Here is a 20,718-nt window from a genome sequence, read left to right as displayed (position 1 = left end):
ATCAGAGTTGCAGGGAAATAATTACCTCCTTTAATTTGTCCTCTTTAATTTTATGATAAAAATACATATTTATAGGGTGAGAAAAACAGAATAGTACCATTACAGAAATTAACAGGACTTTATAACTGATTGAACAAAGGGGAAAAGGAAAAAGATAACTCCAAGGCAATACTAAGATATTAAAGCCTACAACTTTGCCTTCAATGGTCTAAAAATAACACTTGAAAGAATCTAACATATATATATATGTATATATACATATATATATAATAAAAACAATGTCTAACAAGGCACTATCTCAGTTAAGTGAAAGACTGCAACAGATAAATTTCAACCTAATTTTTGTGCAATCAACCACACCCTCATTGCTCCTCACAGAATCATACACCAAGCTAGTTTATCAAAGTATTTTCCTATCAAAGATAGTTTCCAGAGGAATTCTTATGCCAAGTAAGATTGTAAGGTTTTTTCCATATTAAAAGAACAGTAATAATGCCAGCTAATATTTGCTATGTGCAGGCACTTTGCAAATTAATTCACCTATATCCTATGAAGCAGGCACCATTTTTTACTCCAATGAGAAAACTGAGGCTCAAGGTAACTTGCCCAAAGCCAAAGAGCTGTAGGCAGTGCAGCAAGGATCCACATTGAGATGGTTCTGACTCAAGAGATCAAACTCTTAACCATTCAGTTCAGTTCAGTTGCTCAATCGTGTCCAACTCTTTGCAACCCCAAGAACCGCAGCACATCAGGCCTCCCTGTCCATAACCAACTCCCGGAGTTTACCCAAACTCATGTCCAATTGAGTTGGTGATGCCATCCAACCATCTCATCTTCTGTTGTCCCCTTCTCTTCCTGCCTTCAATCGTTCCCAACATCAGGGTCTTTTCAAATGAGTCAGCTCTTCAAATCAGGTGGCCAAAATACTGGAGTTTCAGCTTCAACATCAGTCCTTCCAATGAACACCCAGGACTGATCTCCTTTAGGATAGACTGATTGGATCTCCTTGCAGTCCAAGGGATTCTCAAGAGTCTTCTCCAACACCACAGTTCAAAAGCATCAATTCTTCGGTGCTCAACTTTCTTTATAGTCCAACTCTCACATCCATACATGACTACTGGAAAAAGCATAGCCTTGACTAGCCGGACCTTTGTTGACAAAGTAATGTCTCTGCTTTTTAATATGCTGTCTAGGTTGGTCATAACTTTCCTTCCAAGGAGTAAGTGTCTTTTAATTTCATGGCTGCAATCACCATCTGCAGTGATTTTGGAGCCCAGAAAAATAAAGTCAGCCACTGTTTCCCCATCTATTTGCCATGAAATGATGGGACTGGATGTCCAAAAAAATAAAGTCAGCCACCGTTTCCACTGTTTCCCCATCTATTTGCCATGAAGTGATGGGACCAGATGCCACGATCTTAGTTTTCTGAATGTTGAACTTTAAGCCAACTTTTCACTCTCCTCTTTCACTTTCATCAAGAGGCTCTTCAGTTATTCTTCACTTTCTGCCATAAGGGTGGTGTCAACTGCATATCCAAGGTCACTGGTATTTCTCCCAGCAATCCTGATTCCAGCTTGTGCTTCATCCAGTCCAGTGTTTCTCATGATGTACTCTGCATATAAGTTAAATAAACAGGGTGACAATATACAGCCGTGACATACTCCTTTTCCTATTCGGAACCAGGTCTGTTGTTCCATGTCCAGTTCTAACTGTTGCTTCCTGACCTGCATACAGGTTTCTCAAGAGGCAGGTCAGGTGGTCTGGCATGCCCATCTCTTTCAGAATTTTCCACAGTTTATTGTGATCCACATAGTCAATAAAGCAGAAATAGATGTTTTTCTGGAACTCTCTTGCTTTTTCAATGATACAAAGAATGTTGGCAATTTGATCTCTGGTTCCTCTGCCTTTTCTAAAACCAGCTTGAACATCTGGAAGTTCACGGTTCACATATTGCTGAAGCCTGGCTTGGAGAATTTTGAGCATTACTTCACTAGCGTGTGAGATGAGTAAGTTTCAGCATTCTTTGGCATTGCCTTTCTTTGGGATTGGAACGAAAACTGACCTTTTCCAGTACTGTGGCCACTGCTGAGTGTTCCAAATTTGCTGACATACTGAGTGCAGCACTTTCACAGCATCATCTTTTAGGATTTGAAATACTAGACCTTTTAAGAGTCAGTTAATGAGAGTAATATACACTGAAATGTGTCAGCTACTACAAGACACCACCTGTGTATCAAATGTTAGAAAATACAACATAAATACACACACATCAAGTTGCTCACCTTTACTTTTACACTCCCCCACTTGAAAACATTTAAGATAGTATATATAGAAATTCAATTCAGTTCAGTTGCTCAGTCAAGTCCAACTCTTTGTGACCCTGTGGACTATAGTGAGGCTGAATTTCTTCTCAAAAAAAGAATGCAATGCCAGGATTTAAGTAAAAATAAACCAGTCACTTAATCATGTCCACAAAAGGAATACAATTTATGCAAACAAAAGTTAAGTTCTCCACCTTCAAAGGTATTGGAAATATACTATATCTTGCTCTGAGTGGAGGTTATGTATAAATAAAATGCAAAAAAACAATTGTGCTACACACCTCAAACTTGAGTGCTTTATGTTGCTGCTATTGTTGATTAGTCGCTAAGTCCTTTCTGACTCTTCTGTGACCCCATGGACTGTAGCCTGCCATGTTCCTCTGTCCATGAGATTTTCCAGGCAAGAATACTGGAATGGGTTGCCATTTCCTTCTCCAGGGGATCTTCCTGACCCAGGGATTGAACCCACGTCTCCTGCATTAGCAGGTGGATTCTTTACTACTGAGCCACCAGGGAAGCCCATGCTTTATGTTATACCTCAATAAAGATTTAAAAAAATTTTTAAATGGCAAGAGCTCTAGGCTCCAAAACACCATAAAAGAGTTACAACAAAACAAGAAAAGTATTCGCAGCACATGGCACACAGCTTTGATAGATGAGAAAATCAAAATAAAACAGGAGCAAAAAGAATCAACAGAGAATTAAGTCAATTCTTCAATTTCACAAGAACAAAGACCAACAGGCATAAGAAGTTCAACTTCACTAACTGAAGAAATGTAAATTCAGAAAATAGGACTCTCACTATCTTGCTCACCAGTCTATCCCTAGTACTTGACAAATAGTATTTCCTGAAATAAAAGTATTTGTTGTTAGTAAGGATGGAGAGAAAAGAATTGTCTTCCACAGTGCTGGAAACAATGTATGCTGATACAATCTTTCAGTAGAGCAAACGGATACAACAAAAATCTTTTAAATGCATACCCTTGGACACAATTCCATCTATAAGAACTTATAAAACAGTCATGTGTACCAGACTATTTTATATAAATTATTTATAATACAATAAACTATAAACAACCCAAACATCACCAATCAAAAGCTGGTAAAATAAATTATAGCAACTACTCAAATACTATGTGGCCATTTAAAATAACAAGAAATGCCCAATATATAAATACTGTTAAGTGATAAAAGGCAATTACATAAGAGTAGTATAATAACAAGTGATTTTTATAGAAATACATAAATGCTGGTACTACAAGCACAAAACAATGACGTGTTTATCAAAAGTTACTTCTGGAGGATGGGATTACAGATGAGCTTTTACTTTCTACATTACACATGCTTGTATTGTTTTAATTTTTACCACAAGCATTTATTACCTTTGTAATTAGAAAAAAATTAACAGGAAAAATGTATGAGCACTTCACAGGACATACTTCACATCAATGCCATGATGTACTAAATGCCCTTAAATTTGAATGTGGACTCACCAGAACTAAACCCTTAGAATTAACATCCTACAGGAGTCACATTTTTCATCCATTAATTCCAGAATGTTCCTAAAATCAGTTCTCTAAAGAGGATCAATAAACCCAAATTTAAAGAATCACTGGGTTCTCAAAAACATATTGAAATCCAAAAGAATATCTCTATATTGGATAATTACCAGATCATTCATTCAAGCAATAAGTTTACTGAAGGTGCTTTAGAGGATACACAGAAAAGTGAGTCGCTGTCCTTGCTAAGATAAACACATAGAAAATAAGATGTAATTTAAAAGGTAAAGCAGGGGAAACACACCCAAACACGTTGCTGTTTAGTCACTGAATCAGGTCCAACTCTTTCCTGATCCCACGGACTGTAGCCCGCCAGGCTCCACTGTTCATGAGATTTCCCAGGCAAGAATACTGGAGTGGGTTGTCATTTCCTTCTCCAGGGGATCTTCCTGACCCAGGGACTGAAACCACATCTCCTGCATTGGCAGGTGGATTCCTTACCACTGAGCCATCAGGGAAGCCCATATATACATACACACACACAAACACACATATATACACACACACACATACACATGCACAGAGTGGACAAATTGATTTGAGATGTATTTCACCTTGGATTTCAAATCTTTACCATAATAAAAGAAAAGAAATACAGAAAACTTTTAGAATGGGCAAGACAGCAATAGACTTCCTCTTCAAATACCATTTTTTATCCACTACTTTCTATTCTAGAGTTATCAGACAGACTCAATAAATGCTTTTCTCTCTTAAGAAGAATGTGTTCCTGGTAATCAGAGGAGGTAGAGTGGGTAAAGATAGGAGACAGCCAAAACGACTGAATAATCAACAAAAATTGGGAATATTTAATCCACAAATCTAAAGGGTTTCCTGTACAATTATTCCCAATCATAAGTCCACTAATATCTTGCTTTCCAATTTATTTTCCTATGGCATAAAAAAGAGAATTCAAACCCTATTATCCTAAGGGTAAGTCTGAAACACCTTACCTCAAAACATAACCTTTTCTTAAATAATGAAATATTTGACTCATAAATCCATATGAAGTGTTCATCAAGTTCAACCCTATTATCTTGTGATTTTATTAAACAAATATATTCTTACCTGCAATTGGAATATCATTATGCACTTGCTTCCAAGTCATTTACAATAATGTTAAATAGGACCATTTCAGGTAGCAAAACTGAAAATAGCATTATTTACAATTCTGTCCAGAAAAAAAAAATCCCTTTATTACTATTATTTTCTATTTCTCGTCTTAAAAGTCAAAAAGTCATCACCCAGTCATCACATAATGTACCTTCCCCTTCCAACCAGACACTGATTGGACTCTTTTCAAAGATTTTTAGAAAATGTAAATGATTAACATTCACTTGTTTTCCTGTGCCCGTACTATTAACCAGTTCAAAAGTTACACTTAAATTAAGCATAGTTTCCCCTTTAATGCTACTCTCCCAAATCAAAAATGTTAACTCTAAGTGTTCAATGATCTATTTTATTAAGAATCCACCTACTCTAAGAATGCACTAAAACTAAACAAGTAGCTAGACACTAAACAGGAAAATCAAAAGGCTGGATTCAGAATAGCAGTGTGATATATGAGGAGATCAACACTAAATTCTAAACTTCAAATCCCAGTTCAACAGCAAAGATCAACCACAAAAGAAATATGAAGTTGAAATTAACCACAAAAGAATTATACCATATAAAAAAAAATTGTACTTACATTTCGATGGAACTGTGTAAAGGACTGAATCATGTAGAATCGATGCATGTATACTATAGCAGTGTTGATAGTCAATTGTGAGCTAAAATGTTCAAGTTAAGGTCCCAAAACAGAGAGTACAATCCCCCAAAATACAATCTTTATATCCTCCCAAAAGGACCATGCAGCCAAGCACAGTAGATGCTCTTAAATGAAAATCATACTTACCTCTTTGGGGTGTGGAGAAAGGGAATTCTCTACCCTTTTGGTGGGAATGTAAACTGATGCTGCCACTATGAAAAACAGTATGGAGGTTCCTCGAAAAACTAAAAACAGAGTTGCCATATGATCAAGCAATCCCACTCCTAGGCATATATTCAGAGAAAATTCTTCTAATTCAAAAAGACACAGGCACCCTAATGTTCACAGCAGCACCATTTACAAAAGCCAAGGCATGGCAGCAACCTGAAGGTCCATGGCCAGACGAATGGATAAAGATGTGGTATATATACACAGTGGAGTATCACTGAGCCGTAAAAAAGAATGAAATAATGCCCTCTGAAGCAACAAGGACGGACCTAGAGATTATCATACTTAGTGAAGTCAGAAAGAGAAAGACAAATACCTTCTATGTGGAACCTAAAATGACACAAATGAACTTATTTATGAAACAGAAACAGACTCACAGACATAGAAAACAAACTATGGTTACCAAAGAAGAAAGACGGCAGGAGAGGATAAATTAGGAGTCTGGTATTAGCATACAAACAACTATATATACATATATATATAAGCAAAGAGATAACAGCATAGGGAACTATATTCAATATCCTGTAAAAAACCATAATGGAAAAGAACATTTATATATACGTATAACTAAATCACTTTGCTGTACACCAGAAACTAACACAATGTTGGAAATCAATAATTGTAATTCTTCAATTTTAAAAAAAGATATCATACTTGCCTCTCAGAATTAAAAAGCAAATCTGTTTTCATCAAACTATTGACACTTACCACAAGGCCTTATATGAAACAGGTATTCACTATAAACTTGCTGAATTAATAAACAAGGTCTCAGTATGTGTGGATCAAGAAGGACTACAAACGAAAACTATTTAAGACCTAAACCTGTCACCTGTCCACTGAAAAATCCTGCCAAGGTGACCCATTAGCACAGAGTATCTCTTCACACTGATTCACAACACCCTTCCCTGACGTGTCCTCTAGGTATGCTTCTGCTTATCTCATCTTCTCAAGCCCTCCCTGATCTGCCCCCAGGCTGTTGTTCAGTTGCGTCCAATCTTTGCCACCCCATGAGCTGCAGCACACCAGCCTTCCCTGTCTTTCACCATCTCCCGGAGCTTGCTCACACTCATGTCCATTGAGTCAGTGATGCCATCCAACCATCTCATCCTCTCTCATCCCCTTCTCCTCCTGCCTTCAATTTTTCCCAGCATCAGGGTCTTTTCAAATGCCAGTTCTTCACATCAGGTGACCAAAGTACTGGGGCTTCAGCTTCAGCACCAGTCCTTCTAATGAAAATTCAGGATTGATTTCCTCCTAGGTATGTTTTCACTAATCTCCTCATCTTCTAAGCTCCAGCAATTAACTTTTCAGTTCTACTTCCCTCTGGCAACCAAACCTTCTCATAAGGTGATCCCTGGGAGCAGAAACACTTTGGTATTTAATGAATTATTTGATATTCACTGGAAAGAAAAACTTTGATTTTAATTTTTAACACAATTTTTAAAGATTATGCTCCATTTCCAATTTCTACAAAATACTGGCTATATTCCTCCTTTTGTAAAATACATCCTTGTAGTCTCTCTCACACCCAGTAGTTTGTACCTCCCACTCCCCCACCCTTACATTGCCCCCTCTCCTCTCCCCACAGCTAACCATTAGTTTGTTCTCTGTATCTGTGAGTCTACCTTTTTGTTTCCACCAGTTGTATTCCTTAGGTTCCACATGTAAATAATATATATTTGTCTTTTTCTTTCTGACTTATTTCACTGAGTATGATAACCTCTAGGTCACATTGCTGTAAACAGCATTACTTCATACTTTTTATAGCTAAATAGTATTCCGTTGTCTATATATACCACCTATTCTTTGCCCATTCATCTGTCCACGAACATTCAGTTTGCTACCCTATCGTGGCAACTATAAGCAACGCTGCTATGAACAATCGGGTGCTTATATCTTTACAAATTAGTGTCTTTGTTTTTTCAGATACGTACCTTGGCGTGGAATTGCTGGGTCATATAGTAATTCAATTTTTAGATTTTTAAGAAACCTCTATTTGGTTTTCCACAATGATTGCACCAATATACACTATCACCAACACTGTCCAAGGGTTCTTTTGAAAAGGAAAATTTCTGAATGCCTTACTTAAAAAGACCTCAGAAAACAATGTGGGATTTACAGAGATGGGGGCTTCCCAGGTGGCCCTAGTGGTAAAGAAACCGCCTGTCAGTGCAGGAGATGCAACAGACACAGGAACCACCCCTGGGTCAGGAAGATTGTCCCCCTCCCCACTACCCGTGGGAAATAGCACCCCTCTCCAGTTTTCTTGCCTAGAAAATTTTATGGGCAGAGGAGCCTAGCAGGCTACAGTCTATGGGTCCACAAAGAGTGGAACACGACTGAGCAGAGATGAGACGGTACCACAATAATACACAGATAATAAGGAAAATACTAGGATGCACTAAAATAGAATTAAAAAAAAATTTTTTTAACTCAGTACTGACTGGATACTTAGGAAACAAACTTAATATGGGCACCAAAGACACCTTTTTTCAAGTGAGGAGAGCCTTAAGACACCTATAGCCAGCAACACATTTAAATGGAAGTTACACCCAAAAACAAATTTTTACTTCCTAACTGGAAAGTTTTCAACTTCAAAACTCTACAGCTTTATCTGCTACAAAATGAGTAGGTTTTCTGACCAAAACACTTAAAGGGGGAAAAAAAAAAAACCACTAAATTTTTTAAATATGAGAAAAACAAATATACATTAGCATTTTGAGTAACTTAAAACCCCAGTATTTTATAAAAGATTTTTCAGAACATTAGATCTGTAAGTCTACATGCCTACAAACTAAACTGACATCGATTCTTCCTCTGAAATACTATAAAACTCTTAACAGTAACTACTTTTTGAACATTAAGTGCCAAATATTGTGCTGGGCATAGAAATCAAATTCAAGAGGCATCTTTCCATTTTATAAACCAGTCTTAAACAACCAATAAGTGGAAAGAATTGTTTTTAAGCCAAAGCTGGGGTATTAATTCTAGGCCACCTTTTAATAAGACCTTCAGGTACTGAAATTTCTCAAAACTCTCTTTACACAGTTAAGTTTAAGAAGGCAGCCATCAACAGTGAAACCTCCACTAGATACTTTGGGCACAACACAAAAGCAGAATCTCAAAGTCACCAAAACAAGAGATCACAACACACCGAAATGGGACTACTACTACTTTAAAATGTAAAGCGGGAAGGATACGCATTCCCACCAAGGCTGGTGGCACGGGTGAGCGAGCGGGAAACTAACTCCGCCTCGCTTCCCTCTCGCGAACACTTAACTTTTGCCCATCGTAGGCTCTCCTAACTAGACACTCAGTCCCTGCCCACCCTCTTCCCTTCTTGTCTAACAGACCTTGAAGAGTGAAGCAGAGCAGGGCGGGACCGACTCCAAGGCCGAAGGCCTAGGCCGCAAGGATACACGTTAAGACGTTGGCCCATGTCCTGGAGCAGATTGGCCGCCTGCTGGCGATTAGAAAGTTCTTTATCTGGATCCAAGCCAAAACGACGAGACGGGCTATTTTCCAGTTGTTCTCGAGTAAAATACCACCGTTTATTGTTGTTCTTCCTCTCTCCCTCCATAGTGCTTCAACCAGAAGGCAGCGGCGGCGGCTGCAAGCACTTCTCAGCGTCACCTAAGCGGCGACACACATCCGCTGTGCGGGGGCAACTGCGACGTGACGAACTTCCGCAAAGGCCGGACGGCTTGGTTGTGACACGCTTCCGGGGAGGAAGTGCTAGTTAAAGGATTTACTTCCGGAATGGACCCCTGGCCAGCCTGCCGCAGAGTTAACAGCCAGTAGACGATCAGAAAAACCTTGGTTCTAGAATGCAGGCGCCAGTCATGTGACACTGGAGAGGCAAGGTGGGGTTAGGCATTCTCGTTAAAAAAAAAAAAATGTCTCCTCTCGCGAGAACTATTTTGAGCCTTCGCGCCCTGAGCGAGGGGCCGAGGTAAAGGCTGTGGGTGGATAAGGCTCCCGCCCTCGCGCCGCACGGCGGTTCCTCGGAGAATTTCGCTTGTGACGCAGGTGGCTGTACAAAATGAGGCAGATAGAGAACTTGACAGAGAAAATGGGTAAGAGTGTCAAAGACTAAAAAAAATAAAGCGAGTAGCGCTATCGTATATCGTAACATAAAGCAACCGGAAAGCTCTTGAATTCGTTGATAGCAGTATAAATTACCCATTTGAAAAGCTACAACGCGTAACTAAATCCTCGAAAACACGAATGATTCGTCATGCTGAACCAATTTAAAGGAATAAAATGAATAATTTCATTTTATTAATAATTTAGTGCTTATCACATCGCTGACTCTTAACTACACTATTCGGTCGGCACAACCCGAAAAAGTGGTACTATCTTAACCCCATTGTATGAGCGGATGAACTAAAACTGCTCCTTCCGTGTGGAAAACTTCCACTACCATCCTGCGCATGCATAGATTTTTAAATTCCTGTCCACTGTCAAGCTATATCCCCGCTCCAAGCTTGAGGGCTGTTTGTTCCTAGGCAAGATATGTAACTTATCTGTGCCTGTTATAAATGGTATATAGTACATACGTTTTAGGTTCTGAAAAGGATTAAGCGATTTGATAAGTTACAAGCAGTTATAGTAGTACCTAGCACATAGAGAACATTCAGTAGGTTTCCTCATAATATTTATTACATTATGTGAAGTTGAGGGTAGGAACAATACCATCTATGCTTTTGTATCCTTAGGCTACCTACTGTAGTCCTGGCCTTAGTAAATGAGTGTCAAACAAATAGTTACTACAACCTATAATAAAGAAACTGAGGCTTCGGAGATTAGGTAGTTTGCCCTACACTACACCACTTGTAAATGTAGATTTTAAAATCAAGTATAATTTCATTGTTCTTGCTTTCCTGGAACAGTCAATTCACCTTGACTATATTTGAGTAATATTAGAACCTTTTGTCTTTTATAAAAAAAAATATTTTGAGTTTTGTTATTTCTAGACATGGCTTTTCACACTCAGTTTGATTCTAATTCATTCTCAAAAGTATTTTCTTTTACTGCAAGCCTTCCTCTGCCATATACTGCCTATAGTTAGCATTAAGTAAGTGTTAGTCACTCAGTTCTGTCTGACTCTTTGCAACCCCATGGACTACAGCCTGCCAGGCTTCTTTGTCCATGGGATTTTCCAGGCAAGAATACTGGAGTGGGTTGGCATTCCCTTCTCCAGGGGAATCTTCCCCACCCAGGATTCGAACTCAGATCTCCTGCATTGTAGGCAGATTCTTTACCAACTGAGCTACCATTAGCTCCATTTTACTCCAGAAAAATTGAGAAAAAGATAATAGGTATGGAGTAAAGGGATAAAGTAGATGATTGAATAGTTAATCCCACTAGGGGATTATAAGTACAAGTAGTATGAGAGACCCTTGTAAGTTAATAATTACTTAAGAAAGCATGTTTACTTAACCACAAAACCAAGCAGGCTTGTTTAGCAACAAAATCATGCAACAGAAGCAAGAGATATGCCCCAAAATAATAAAACAATGGTGACATCAGACTCACATGCTGCCCAGTGAGCTCAGTAGGTTAATGATCCCTAGGACATGCTCTCTGCACACATAAAAAACAGTCATTTGTGCACCCAACTTGACCACGTAGGGACAAGAAAACTCCCCTGCTCAACCTGGAGCTGAAGCTGATGATGGAAGCGTGATGTCTACTCAAGAAAGACAACGAAGTTCTGCTCTTCCTCCCCGCTTTTCCTTTAATTATAAAACTAGCCCAGTAAGTTCTCAGGGCATGGCATCCTTTTTTCCATCTGCTCTGCTCATAAGCCTCACAAGCATACAATTTTAATCACTTCCTTATCTATCACTTTGTCTCTTGCTGAATTCTTTTTCTGTGCTGAGATACAAAGGACTGGTACCAGAGCTCTTCAGAGTCCCTGAAACGACACCAAATGGTTTCTAAAATACTTACTTCAAATTATAACATTAAACATTTTTTCTTTCAAACTTCTTCTATGGCAGACTTTTTCTGTTAATAGAAAAAGCACTTTTCGGTCATGTCATCATGAATTTTGTCTTTTAAACAGCCAAAATTATTTCTCCCAGATCTCTCTTGCCTGTTCCTCTGACCAGTGTATGGTTCTCCACTCAGTCTCTTGGATTGATGACTCCATTTTGAATTTGCTATTGTAACTGTGTACCAGTCCTCCAAGAAAAAGTTCTGGTGTTTGATAGGCTTCAGGCAAAGCAAATGCTAGCCAATGGTTTACTACCCTGTCATACAGAAGAGGGGGACCTATGTAAATCAGAGAAAGGGAATGTTCTTTGACTGAAGATGAAATTATTGAAAGTAGGCAGCAGTGATTATATAATTGCTAAACATAGCTTTTGATTCAGGCCTGATTTGAAATACCAGTTATTTTTAAACTGTCTTAACCACTTCGAAGTGTACAGTTCAGTGTCAACTGCATTGTTATGCAGCGGGTATCTACAGATTTTTCTTTTTGCATAACTGCAACTCTATATCCATTGAAAAACTTCCTGTTTCCCCCTCCCCTAACCCTGACAACTCCCATTCTGCTTTGTGTTGCTTTGAATTTGAATGCTTTAGATATTTCATATAAGTGGAAAGGTATTTATTCATATAAGTTGACAGGTATTTCATATATGTCATATGAGACAGTCTCACAGGATTGTCTTTCTGTGACTGGATTATTTCACTTGGTATAATGTTCTAAAAATTCCCAGTTATGTATTGACTAGTTGTGTGACCTTTTTTTAAAAAATTATTATTGTTATTTTTTTTTTCTAACTTTAAACTTCTTATTTTGTATATGGGTAAAGCCAATAAACAATGTTGCAGTAGATTCAGGTGAACAGTGAAGGGACTCAGCTGTACATATACATGTATCCATTATCCCCCAAAGCCCCCTCCCATCCAGGCTGGCAGGAAAAGTTGGGTGGAGTTCCATGTGCTATACAATAGGTCCTTGTTGGTTATCCATTTTGAATATAGTATTGTGTACACAACCTTCTCAAACTCCCTAACTGTCCCTCCCTCCAAACAATGTTTATTTTCTAAGTCTATGAGTCTCTTTCCGTTTTGTAAATAAGTTCATTTGTATCATTTCTTTTTAGATACCACATATAAAGGATGTCATAGTATATTTCTCCTTCTGTCTTACTTCACTCAGTATGACAATCTCTGAGTCCATCACGTTGCTGAAAATGGCCTTATTTCTTTGGCTGAGTAATATTCCATTGTATATATGTATCACATTTTTTTTCTTGAAAGAAAGCTATTTATTTTTTATTTTAATTAAAAGTATTATATGGATGTATAGTTGATATATAATATTATATAAGCTACAGATATATAGTGATTCACACTTTTAAAAGTTACACTCCATTAATAATTATTATAAAATACTGGCTGTATTCCCTGTGTTCTCATTCTCCAATTTTTTCTACACATACACACCCGTACTACCCATTAATAGAGGAGAAAATAAATGTTAATCTAATCTGGTAAAATTTTAGATCCAATAGTTTAATTATTCCATTAAGATAGTTTCTTCTGGTTTAACAGTTTTCTTTTCAGTATTTCAAACTGTATTATCTTTCCCCTGCTCCTTGTAAAGCTGTTGTCAGAGTATATGGAAGAACATAGCTAATATGACCTAGTGTTTGTGCTGAGGAGGTAGAATCTGTAAATAATCCAGTATCCTCTGTATGAATGGTCTGGTCTGTTCTGTTCCATGAACTTGAGCTGCACAGATACAGTACTTCTCTCTCACATTTTGTGGTTTTTTTTGAGAGAGTCTAGTGTTCCTTGCCAGAGTCCACAGTCCCAACCATTTAAACCCATTCCCCTCATTCCCAGCTCAGAGTCTTCTGCTCCATTGCTGCTCATCACAATTTCTGGCAGTCCTCTGGCCACTGAACGCTTCTCCATCCCTACACCAGGCCAATTTTGCTAAGCCTTACAAAGGCCAAGGGCAGCCAGTGATGTTCTCTAAGACTCATCCCTGAGTAATGGAATCATCATTTTTTTTTAAAGTTTTTAATCCTCTCTTTTTTTTTTTTAATTTTAAATTTATGTTTTAATTTAAGGTAATTACTTTGCAGAATTGTGTTGCTTTCTGTCAAACGTCAGTGTGAGTCAGCCATACGTATACCTCCCTTCTGAATCTCCCTCCCCATACCACCCCTCTAGGTTGTTACAGAGTTCTGGTTTGAGTTCCCTGAGTCAAACAGAAAATTCCCATTGGCTATCTATTTTACATGTGGTAATGTAAGTTTCCATGTTACTCTCCCTACACATCCCACCTTCTCCTCGCCCCCCCCCACCACCTGCTGCACTGTGTCCATAAGTCTGTTCAATATGTCTGTGTCTCCACTGCTGCCTTGCAAATAATTTCATCAGTACCATTTTTCTAGATTCCATATATATGTGTTAGTATATGATATTTGTTTTTCTCTTTCTGACTTCATTTTCTATAATAGACTCTATGTTCATCCACTTCTTTAGAATTGACTCAAATGCATTCCTTTTTATGGTTCAATAATATTCCATATAAATAACCTCACATACTCAGATGACACCATCCTTATGGCACAAAGTGAAGAAGAACTAAAAAGCCTCTTAATGAAAGTGAAAGAGGAGAGTGAAAAAGTTGACTTAAAACTCAATATTCAGAAAACTAAGATCATGGCATTCAGTCCCATCACTTAATGGCAAATAGAAAGGGAAACAATGGAAACAAAGACTATATTTTGGGGGGGCTTCAAAATCACTGCAGATGGTGACTGCTGTCATGAAATTAAAAGACACTTGCTCCTTGGAAGAAAAGCTATGAACAACCTAGTTCAGTTCAGTTCAGTCACTCACTCATGTCCGACTCTTTGCGACCCCATGAATCGCAGCATGCCAGGCCTCCCTGTCCATCACCAACTCACGGAGTTTACTCAAACTCACGTCCATTGAGTCGGTGATGCTATCCAGCCATCTCATCTTCTGTCATCCCCTTCTCCGCCTGCCCCCAATCCCTCCCAGCATCAGGGTCTTCTCCAATGAGTCAACTCTTTGCATAAGGTAGCCAAAGTACTGGAGTTTCAGCTTCAGCATCAGTCCTTCCAATGATCATCCAGGACCTATCTCCTTTACAGCATATTAAAAAGCAGAGACATTACTTTGCCAACAAAGGCCCATCTAGTCAAAGCTATGGTTTTTCCAGTAGTCATGTATGGATGTGAGAGTTGGACTATAAAGAAAGCTGAGGGCTGAAGAATTGATGCTTTTGAACTGTGGTGTTGGAGAAAACTCTTGAGAGTCCCTTGGACTGCAAGGAGATCAAACCAGTCCATCCTAAAGGAAATCAGTCCTGAATATTCATTGGAAGGACTGATGCTGAAGCTGAAACTCCAGTACTTTGGCCACCTGATGCAAAGAACTGACTCATTGGAAAAGACCCTGATGCTGGAAAGATTGAAGGCCCAGGAATGGGATTGCAGGGTCATATGGTAGCTCTATTTTTAGTTTTTTAAAGAACCCCCATACTGTTCTCCATAATGGCTATACCAATTTACATTCCCATGAACAGTATAGGGGAGAAGGCAATGGCAACCCACTCCAGTACCCTTGCCTGGAAAATCCCATGGACGGAGGAGCCTGGTAGGCTATAGTCCATGAGGTCGCTAAGAGTCGGACTCGACTGAGCGACTTCACTTTCACTTTTCACTTTCATGCATTGGAGAAGGAAATGGCAACCCACTCTAGTATTCTTGCCTGGAGAATCCCAGGGACAGAGGAGCCTGGTGGGCTGCCATCTATGGGGTTGCACAACTGACATGACTTAGCAGCAGCAGCAGCAGCAGCAGAACAGTATAGGAAGGTTCCCTTTCCTCCACACCCTTTCCAGCATTTGTTGTTTGTAGATTTTTTGATGATACTCATTCTGACTGCTGTGAGGTGATATCTTACTGTAGTTTTGGTTTGCATTTCTCTAATAACTACCGATGTTGAACATCTTTTCTAGTGCCTATTGCCCATCTGTATACCCTCTTTGGAGAAATGTCTATTTAGGCCTTCTGCCCATTTTTTGAGTGGGCTGTTTGTTTTGATGCTGTTAAGCATCATAAGTTATTTGTAAATTTTAGACACTAATCCGTTACCAGTCACATCATTTGCAAATATTTTCTCCTGATCTATGGGTTGTCTTTTTGTTTTGTTCTGCATTTCCTTTGCTGTGCAAAACTTTTGTGTTTAAGTAGATCCCATTTATTTTTGTTTTTATTTCCATTATTCTGGGAGATGAATTGAAAAAAATGTTGCTGTGATTTATGTCAGAGACTGTTCTGCCTGTGTTTTCCTCTAGGAGTTTTATAGTGTCCAGTCTCACTTTTAGGTCTTTAATCCATTTTGAGTCTATATTTGTGTATGGAGTTAGAGAATGATCTAATTTTATTTTTTCATATGTGGCTGTCCAGTTTTCCCTGGGTTGGAGAATTTTGAGCATTACTTTACTAGCTTGTGAGATGAGTGCAATTGTGTGGTAGTTTGAGCATTCTTTGGGATTGCCTTTCTTATGGATTGGAATGAAAACTAACCTTTTCCAGTCCTGTGGCCACTGCTGAGTTTTCTAGATTTGCTGGCATATTGAGTGCAGCACTTTCACAGCATCATCTTTCAGGATTTGAAATAGCTCAACTGGAATTCCATCACATCCACTAGCTTTGTTCATAGTGATGCTTTCTAAGGCCCACTTGACTTCACATTCCAGGATGTCTGGCTCTAGGTGAGTGATCACACCATTGTGATTATCTGGGTCGTGAAGATCTTTTTTGTACAGTTCTTCTGTGTATTCTTGCCACCTCTTCTTAATATCTTCTGCCTCTCTTAGGTCCATACCATTTCTGTCCTTTATTGTGCCCATCTTTGCATGAAATGTTCCCTTCGTATCTCTAATTTTCTTGAAGAGATCTCTAGTCTTTCCCATTCTGTTGTTTTCCCCTATATCTTTGCATTGATCACTGAGGAAGGCTTTCTTATCTCTCCTTGCTATTCTTTGGAACTCTGCATTCAAATGGGTATATCTTTCCTTTTCTCCTTTGCTTTTCACTTCTCTTCTTTTCACAGCTATTTGTAAGGCCTCCTTAGACAACCATTTTGCCTTTTTGCATTTCTTTTCCATGGGGATGGTCTTGATCCCTGTCTCCTGTACAATGTCACAAACCTCCATCCATAGTTCATCAGGCTCTCTGACTATCAGATGTTCAAGCTGGGTTTAGAAAAGGCAGAGGAACCAGAGATCAAATTGCCAATATCTGCTAGATCATTGAAAAAGTAAGAGAGTTCCAGAAAAACATCTATTTCTGCTTTATAGACTACACCAAAGCCTTCGACTGTGTGGATCACAATAAACTGTGGAAAATTCTGAAAGAGATGAGAATGCCAGACCACCTGACCTGCCTGTTGAGAAACTTGTATGCAGTTGAGGAAGCAACAATTAGAACTGGACATGGAACAACAGACTGGTTCCAAATAGGAAAAGGAGTACATCAAGGCTGTATATTGTTACCCTGCTTATTTAACTTATATGCAGAGTACATCATGAGAAATGCTGGGCTGGAAGAAGCACAAGCTGGAATCAAGATTGCCGGGAGAAATATCAATAACCTCAGATATGCAGATGACACCACCCTTATGGCAGAGAGTGAAGAGGAACTAAAAAACCTATTGATGAAAGTGAAAGAGGAGAGTAAAAAAGTTGGCTTAAAGCTTAGCATTCAGAAAACTAAGATCATGGCGTCTGGTCCCATCACGTCATGGGAAATAGATGGGGAGACAGTAGAAACAGTGTCAGACTTTATTTTGGGGGGCTCCAAAATCACTGTGGATGGTGACTGCAGCCATGAAATTAAAAGACGCTTACTCCTTGGAAAGAAAGTTATGACCAACCTAGATAGCATATTAAAAAGCAGAGACATTACTTTGCCAACAAAGGTCTGTCTGATCAAGGCTATGGTTTTTCCAGTGGTCATGTATGGATATGAGAGTTGGACTGTGAAGAAAGCTGAGTGCCGAAAAATTGATGCTTTTGAACTGTGGTATTGGAGAAGACTCTTGAGAGTCCCTTGGACTGCAAGGAGATCCAACCAGTCCATCCTAAAGATCAGTCCTGGGTGTTCATTGGAAGGACTGATGCTGAAGCTGAAACTCCAGTACTTTGGCTACCTCATGCAAAGAGTTGACTCATTGGAAAAGACCCTGATGCTGGGAGGGATTGGGGGCAGGAGGAGAAGGGGGCGACAGTGGATTAGATGGCATCACCGACTCGATGGGCATGAGTTTGAGTAAACTCTGGGAGTTGGTGATGGACAGGGAAGCCTGGTGTGCGGCAATTCATGGGGTCGCAAAGAGTTGGACACGACTGAACGAGTGAACTGAACTGTCCAGTTTTCCCAGCACCATTTGTTGAGACTGTCTTTCCAACATTGTATAGTTTTGCCTCTTTTATCATAGATTAATTAACCATAGGTGCAAGGGCTTATTTCTGGGTTTTCTGCCCTGTTCCATTGATCTATATTTCTATTTTTGTACCAGTACCATACTGCTTTGATGATTGTAACTTTGAGGTATAGTCTGAAGTCAGGAAACCTGATTGCTCCAGCTCCATTTTTCCTTTTCAAAATGACTTTGGCTATTCATGGCCTTTTTTGTCTCCATACAAATTTTGAGATTTTTTTGTTCTAGTTCTATGAAAAATGCCATTAGTAATTTGATAAGGATTGCATTGAATCTGTAGATTGCCTTGAGTAGTATCATCATTTTGACTATTGATTCTTCCAATCCATGAACATGGTATATTTTTTCCATCTGTTTATGTCTTCTTCAATTTCTTTCATTAGAATCTTATAGTTTCTGGAGTACAAGTCTTATATCTCCTTTTAGGTAGATTTATTCCTAGGTATACTATTCTTTTTAGTATCTTCTGCTTCTGTTAGGTCCATACCATTTCTGTCCTTTACTGTGCTCATTTTTGCATGAAATGTTCCCTTGGTAACTAATTTTCTTGAAGAGATCTCTAGTCTTCGCCATTCTATTGTTTTCCTCTATTTCTTTACATTGAGGGCTGAGGAAGGCTTTCTTATCTCTCCCTGCTGTTCTTTGGAACTCTGCATTCAAATGGGTATATCTTTCCTTTTCTCCTTTGCCTTTAGCTTGTTTTCTTTTTTCAGGTATTTGTAAGACCTCCTCAGACAACCATTGTGCCTTTTTGCATTTCTTTTTCTTGGAGAGGGTATTGATCACTGCCTCCTGTACAGTGTCATGAACCTCTGTCCATAGTTCTTCAGGCACAGTCTATCACATCTAATCCCTTGAATCTATTTGTCACTTCCACTGTATAATCGTAAGGGATTTGATTTAGGTCATACCTGAATGGTCTAGTGATTTTCCCTACTTTCTCCAACAGAAGCAGAAGATATTAAGAAGAGGTGGCAAGAATACACAGAAGAACTGTACAAAAAAGATCTTCATGACCCAGATAACCACGATGGTGTGATCAGTCACCTACAGCCAGACATCCTGGAATGTGAAGTCAAGTGGGCCTTAGCAAGCATCACTACAAACAAAGCTAGCGGAGCTGATGGAATTCCAGTTGAGCTATTTCAAATTCTAAAAGATGATGCTGTGAAAGTGCTGCACTCAATATGCCACCAAATCTGGAAAATTCAGCAGTGGCCACAGGACTGGAAAAGGTCAGTTTTCATCCCAATCCCAAAGAAAGGCAATGCCAAAGAATGTTCAAACTTCTGCACAATTGCACTCATCTCTCACACTAGCAAAGTAGTGCTCAAAATTCTCCAAGTCAGGCTTCAACAGTATGTGAATCATGAACTTCCAGATGTTCAAGCTGGATTTAGAAAAGGCAGAGGAACCAGAGATCAAATTGCCAACATCTGCTGGATCAACATAAAAGCCAGAGAGTTTCAGAAAAACATGTACTTTTGCTTTATTGACTATGCCAAAGCCTTTGACTGTGTGGATCACAACAAACTGGAAAATTCTTCAAGAGATGGGACTACCAGACCACCTGACCTGCCTCCTGAGAAATCTATATGCAGGTCAAGAAGCAACAGTTAGAACTGGACATGGAACAACAGACTGGTTCCAGGTCAGGAAAGGAGTACGTCAAGACTGTATATTGTTACCCTGCTTATTTAACTTATATGCAGAGTACCTCACACAAAATACTGGACTGGATGGAGCACAAGCTGGAATCAAGATTGCCGGGAGAAATATCAGTAACCTCAGATATGCAGATGACACCGCCCTTATGGCAGAAGAAGAACTAAAGAGTCTCTTGATGAAAGTGAAAGAGGAGAGTGAAAATGTTGGCTTAAAACTCAACATTCAGAAAACTAAGATCATGGCATCTGGTCCCATCACTTCATGGCAAATGGATGGGGAAACAACAGAAACAGTGAGAGACTTTATTTTGGGGGGCTTCAAAACCATGAAATTAAAAGACGCTTGCTCCTTGGAAGAAAAGCTGTGACCAACCTAGACAGCATATTAAAAAGCAGAGGCATTACTTTACCAACAAAGGTCCGTCTAGTCAAAGCTATGCTTTTTCCAGTAGTCATGTATGGATGTGAGAGGTGGTCTATAAAGAAAGTTGAGGGCTGAAGAATTGATGCTTTTGAACTGTGGTGTTGGAGAAGACTCTTGAGAGTCCCTTGGACTGCAAGGAGATCAAACCAGTCCATCCTAAAGGAAATCAGTCCTGAATATTCATTGGAAGGACTTCAGCTAAAGCTGAAACTCCAATACTATGGTCACCTGATGTGAAGAACTTACTTCATTGGAAAAGACC

General features: G+C 39.1%; 2 protein-coding genes across 5 annotated transcripts in view; one reads left to right on the top strand and one right to left on the bottom strand.

Moving 5' to 3' along the window:
* Window positions 1-9,535, bottom strand: part of CCNT1 (cyclin T1) — a 39,911-nt gene extending 30,376 nt beyond the window's left edge. For 2 of the 4 annotated variants that reach the window (XM_065934520.1, XM_065934521.1), the window contains exons 1-2: window positions 9,275-9,535; window positions 5,568-5,649 (exon numbers count right to left, since the gene is read on the bottom strand). In XM_065934520.1, the coding sequence (XP_065790592.1) occupies window positions 5,568-5,649; window positions 9,275-9,435 (243 nt within the window). In that variant the 5' untranslated portion in view covers window positions 9,436-9,535. Of the gene's footprint in view, window positions 1-4,945; window positions 5,049-5,567; window positions 5,650-9,274 lie in introns of those variants that run through there. The other 2 variants (XM_065934523.1, XM_065934522.1) reach the window with 2 other exon arrangements.
* A 362-nt stretch (window positions 9,536-9,897) lies between these two features.
* Window positions 9,898-20,718, top strand: part of SPMIP11 (sperm microtubule inner protein 11) — a 48,583-nt gene continuing 37,762 nt past the window's right edge. The window contains exon 1 of the mRNA XM_065935065.1: window positions 9,898-9,931. Within this exon, the coding sequence (XP_065791137.1) occupies window positions 9,898-9,931 (34 nt within the window). The remainder of the gene's footprint in view (window positions 9,932-20,718) is intronic.

This window comes from Muntiacus reevesi, chromosome 4 (genome assembly GCF_963930625.1).
Source record: "Muntiacus reevesi chromosome 4, mMunRee1.1, whole genome shotgun sequence".
NCBI lineage: Eukaryota > Metazoa > Chordata > Mammalia > Artiodactyla > Cervidae > Muntiacus > Muntiacus reevesi.
Note: the sequence above shows the minus strand (reverse complement) of the source record. Positions and strands in the feature narration are given on the sequence as shown.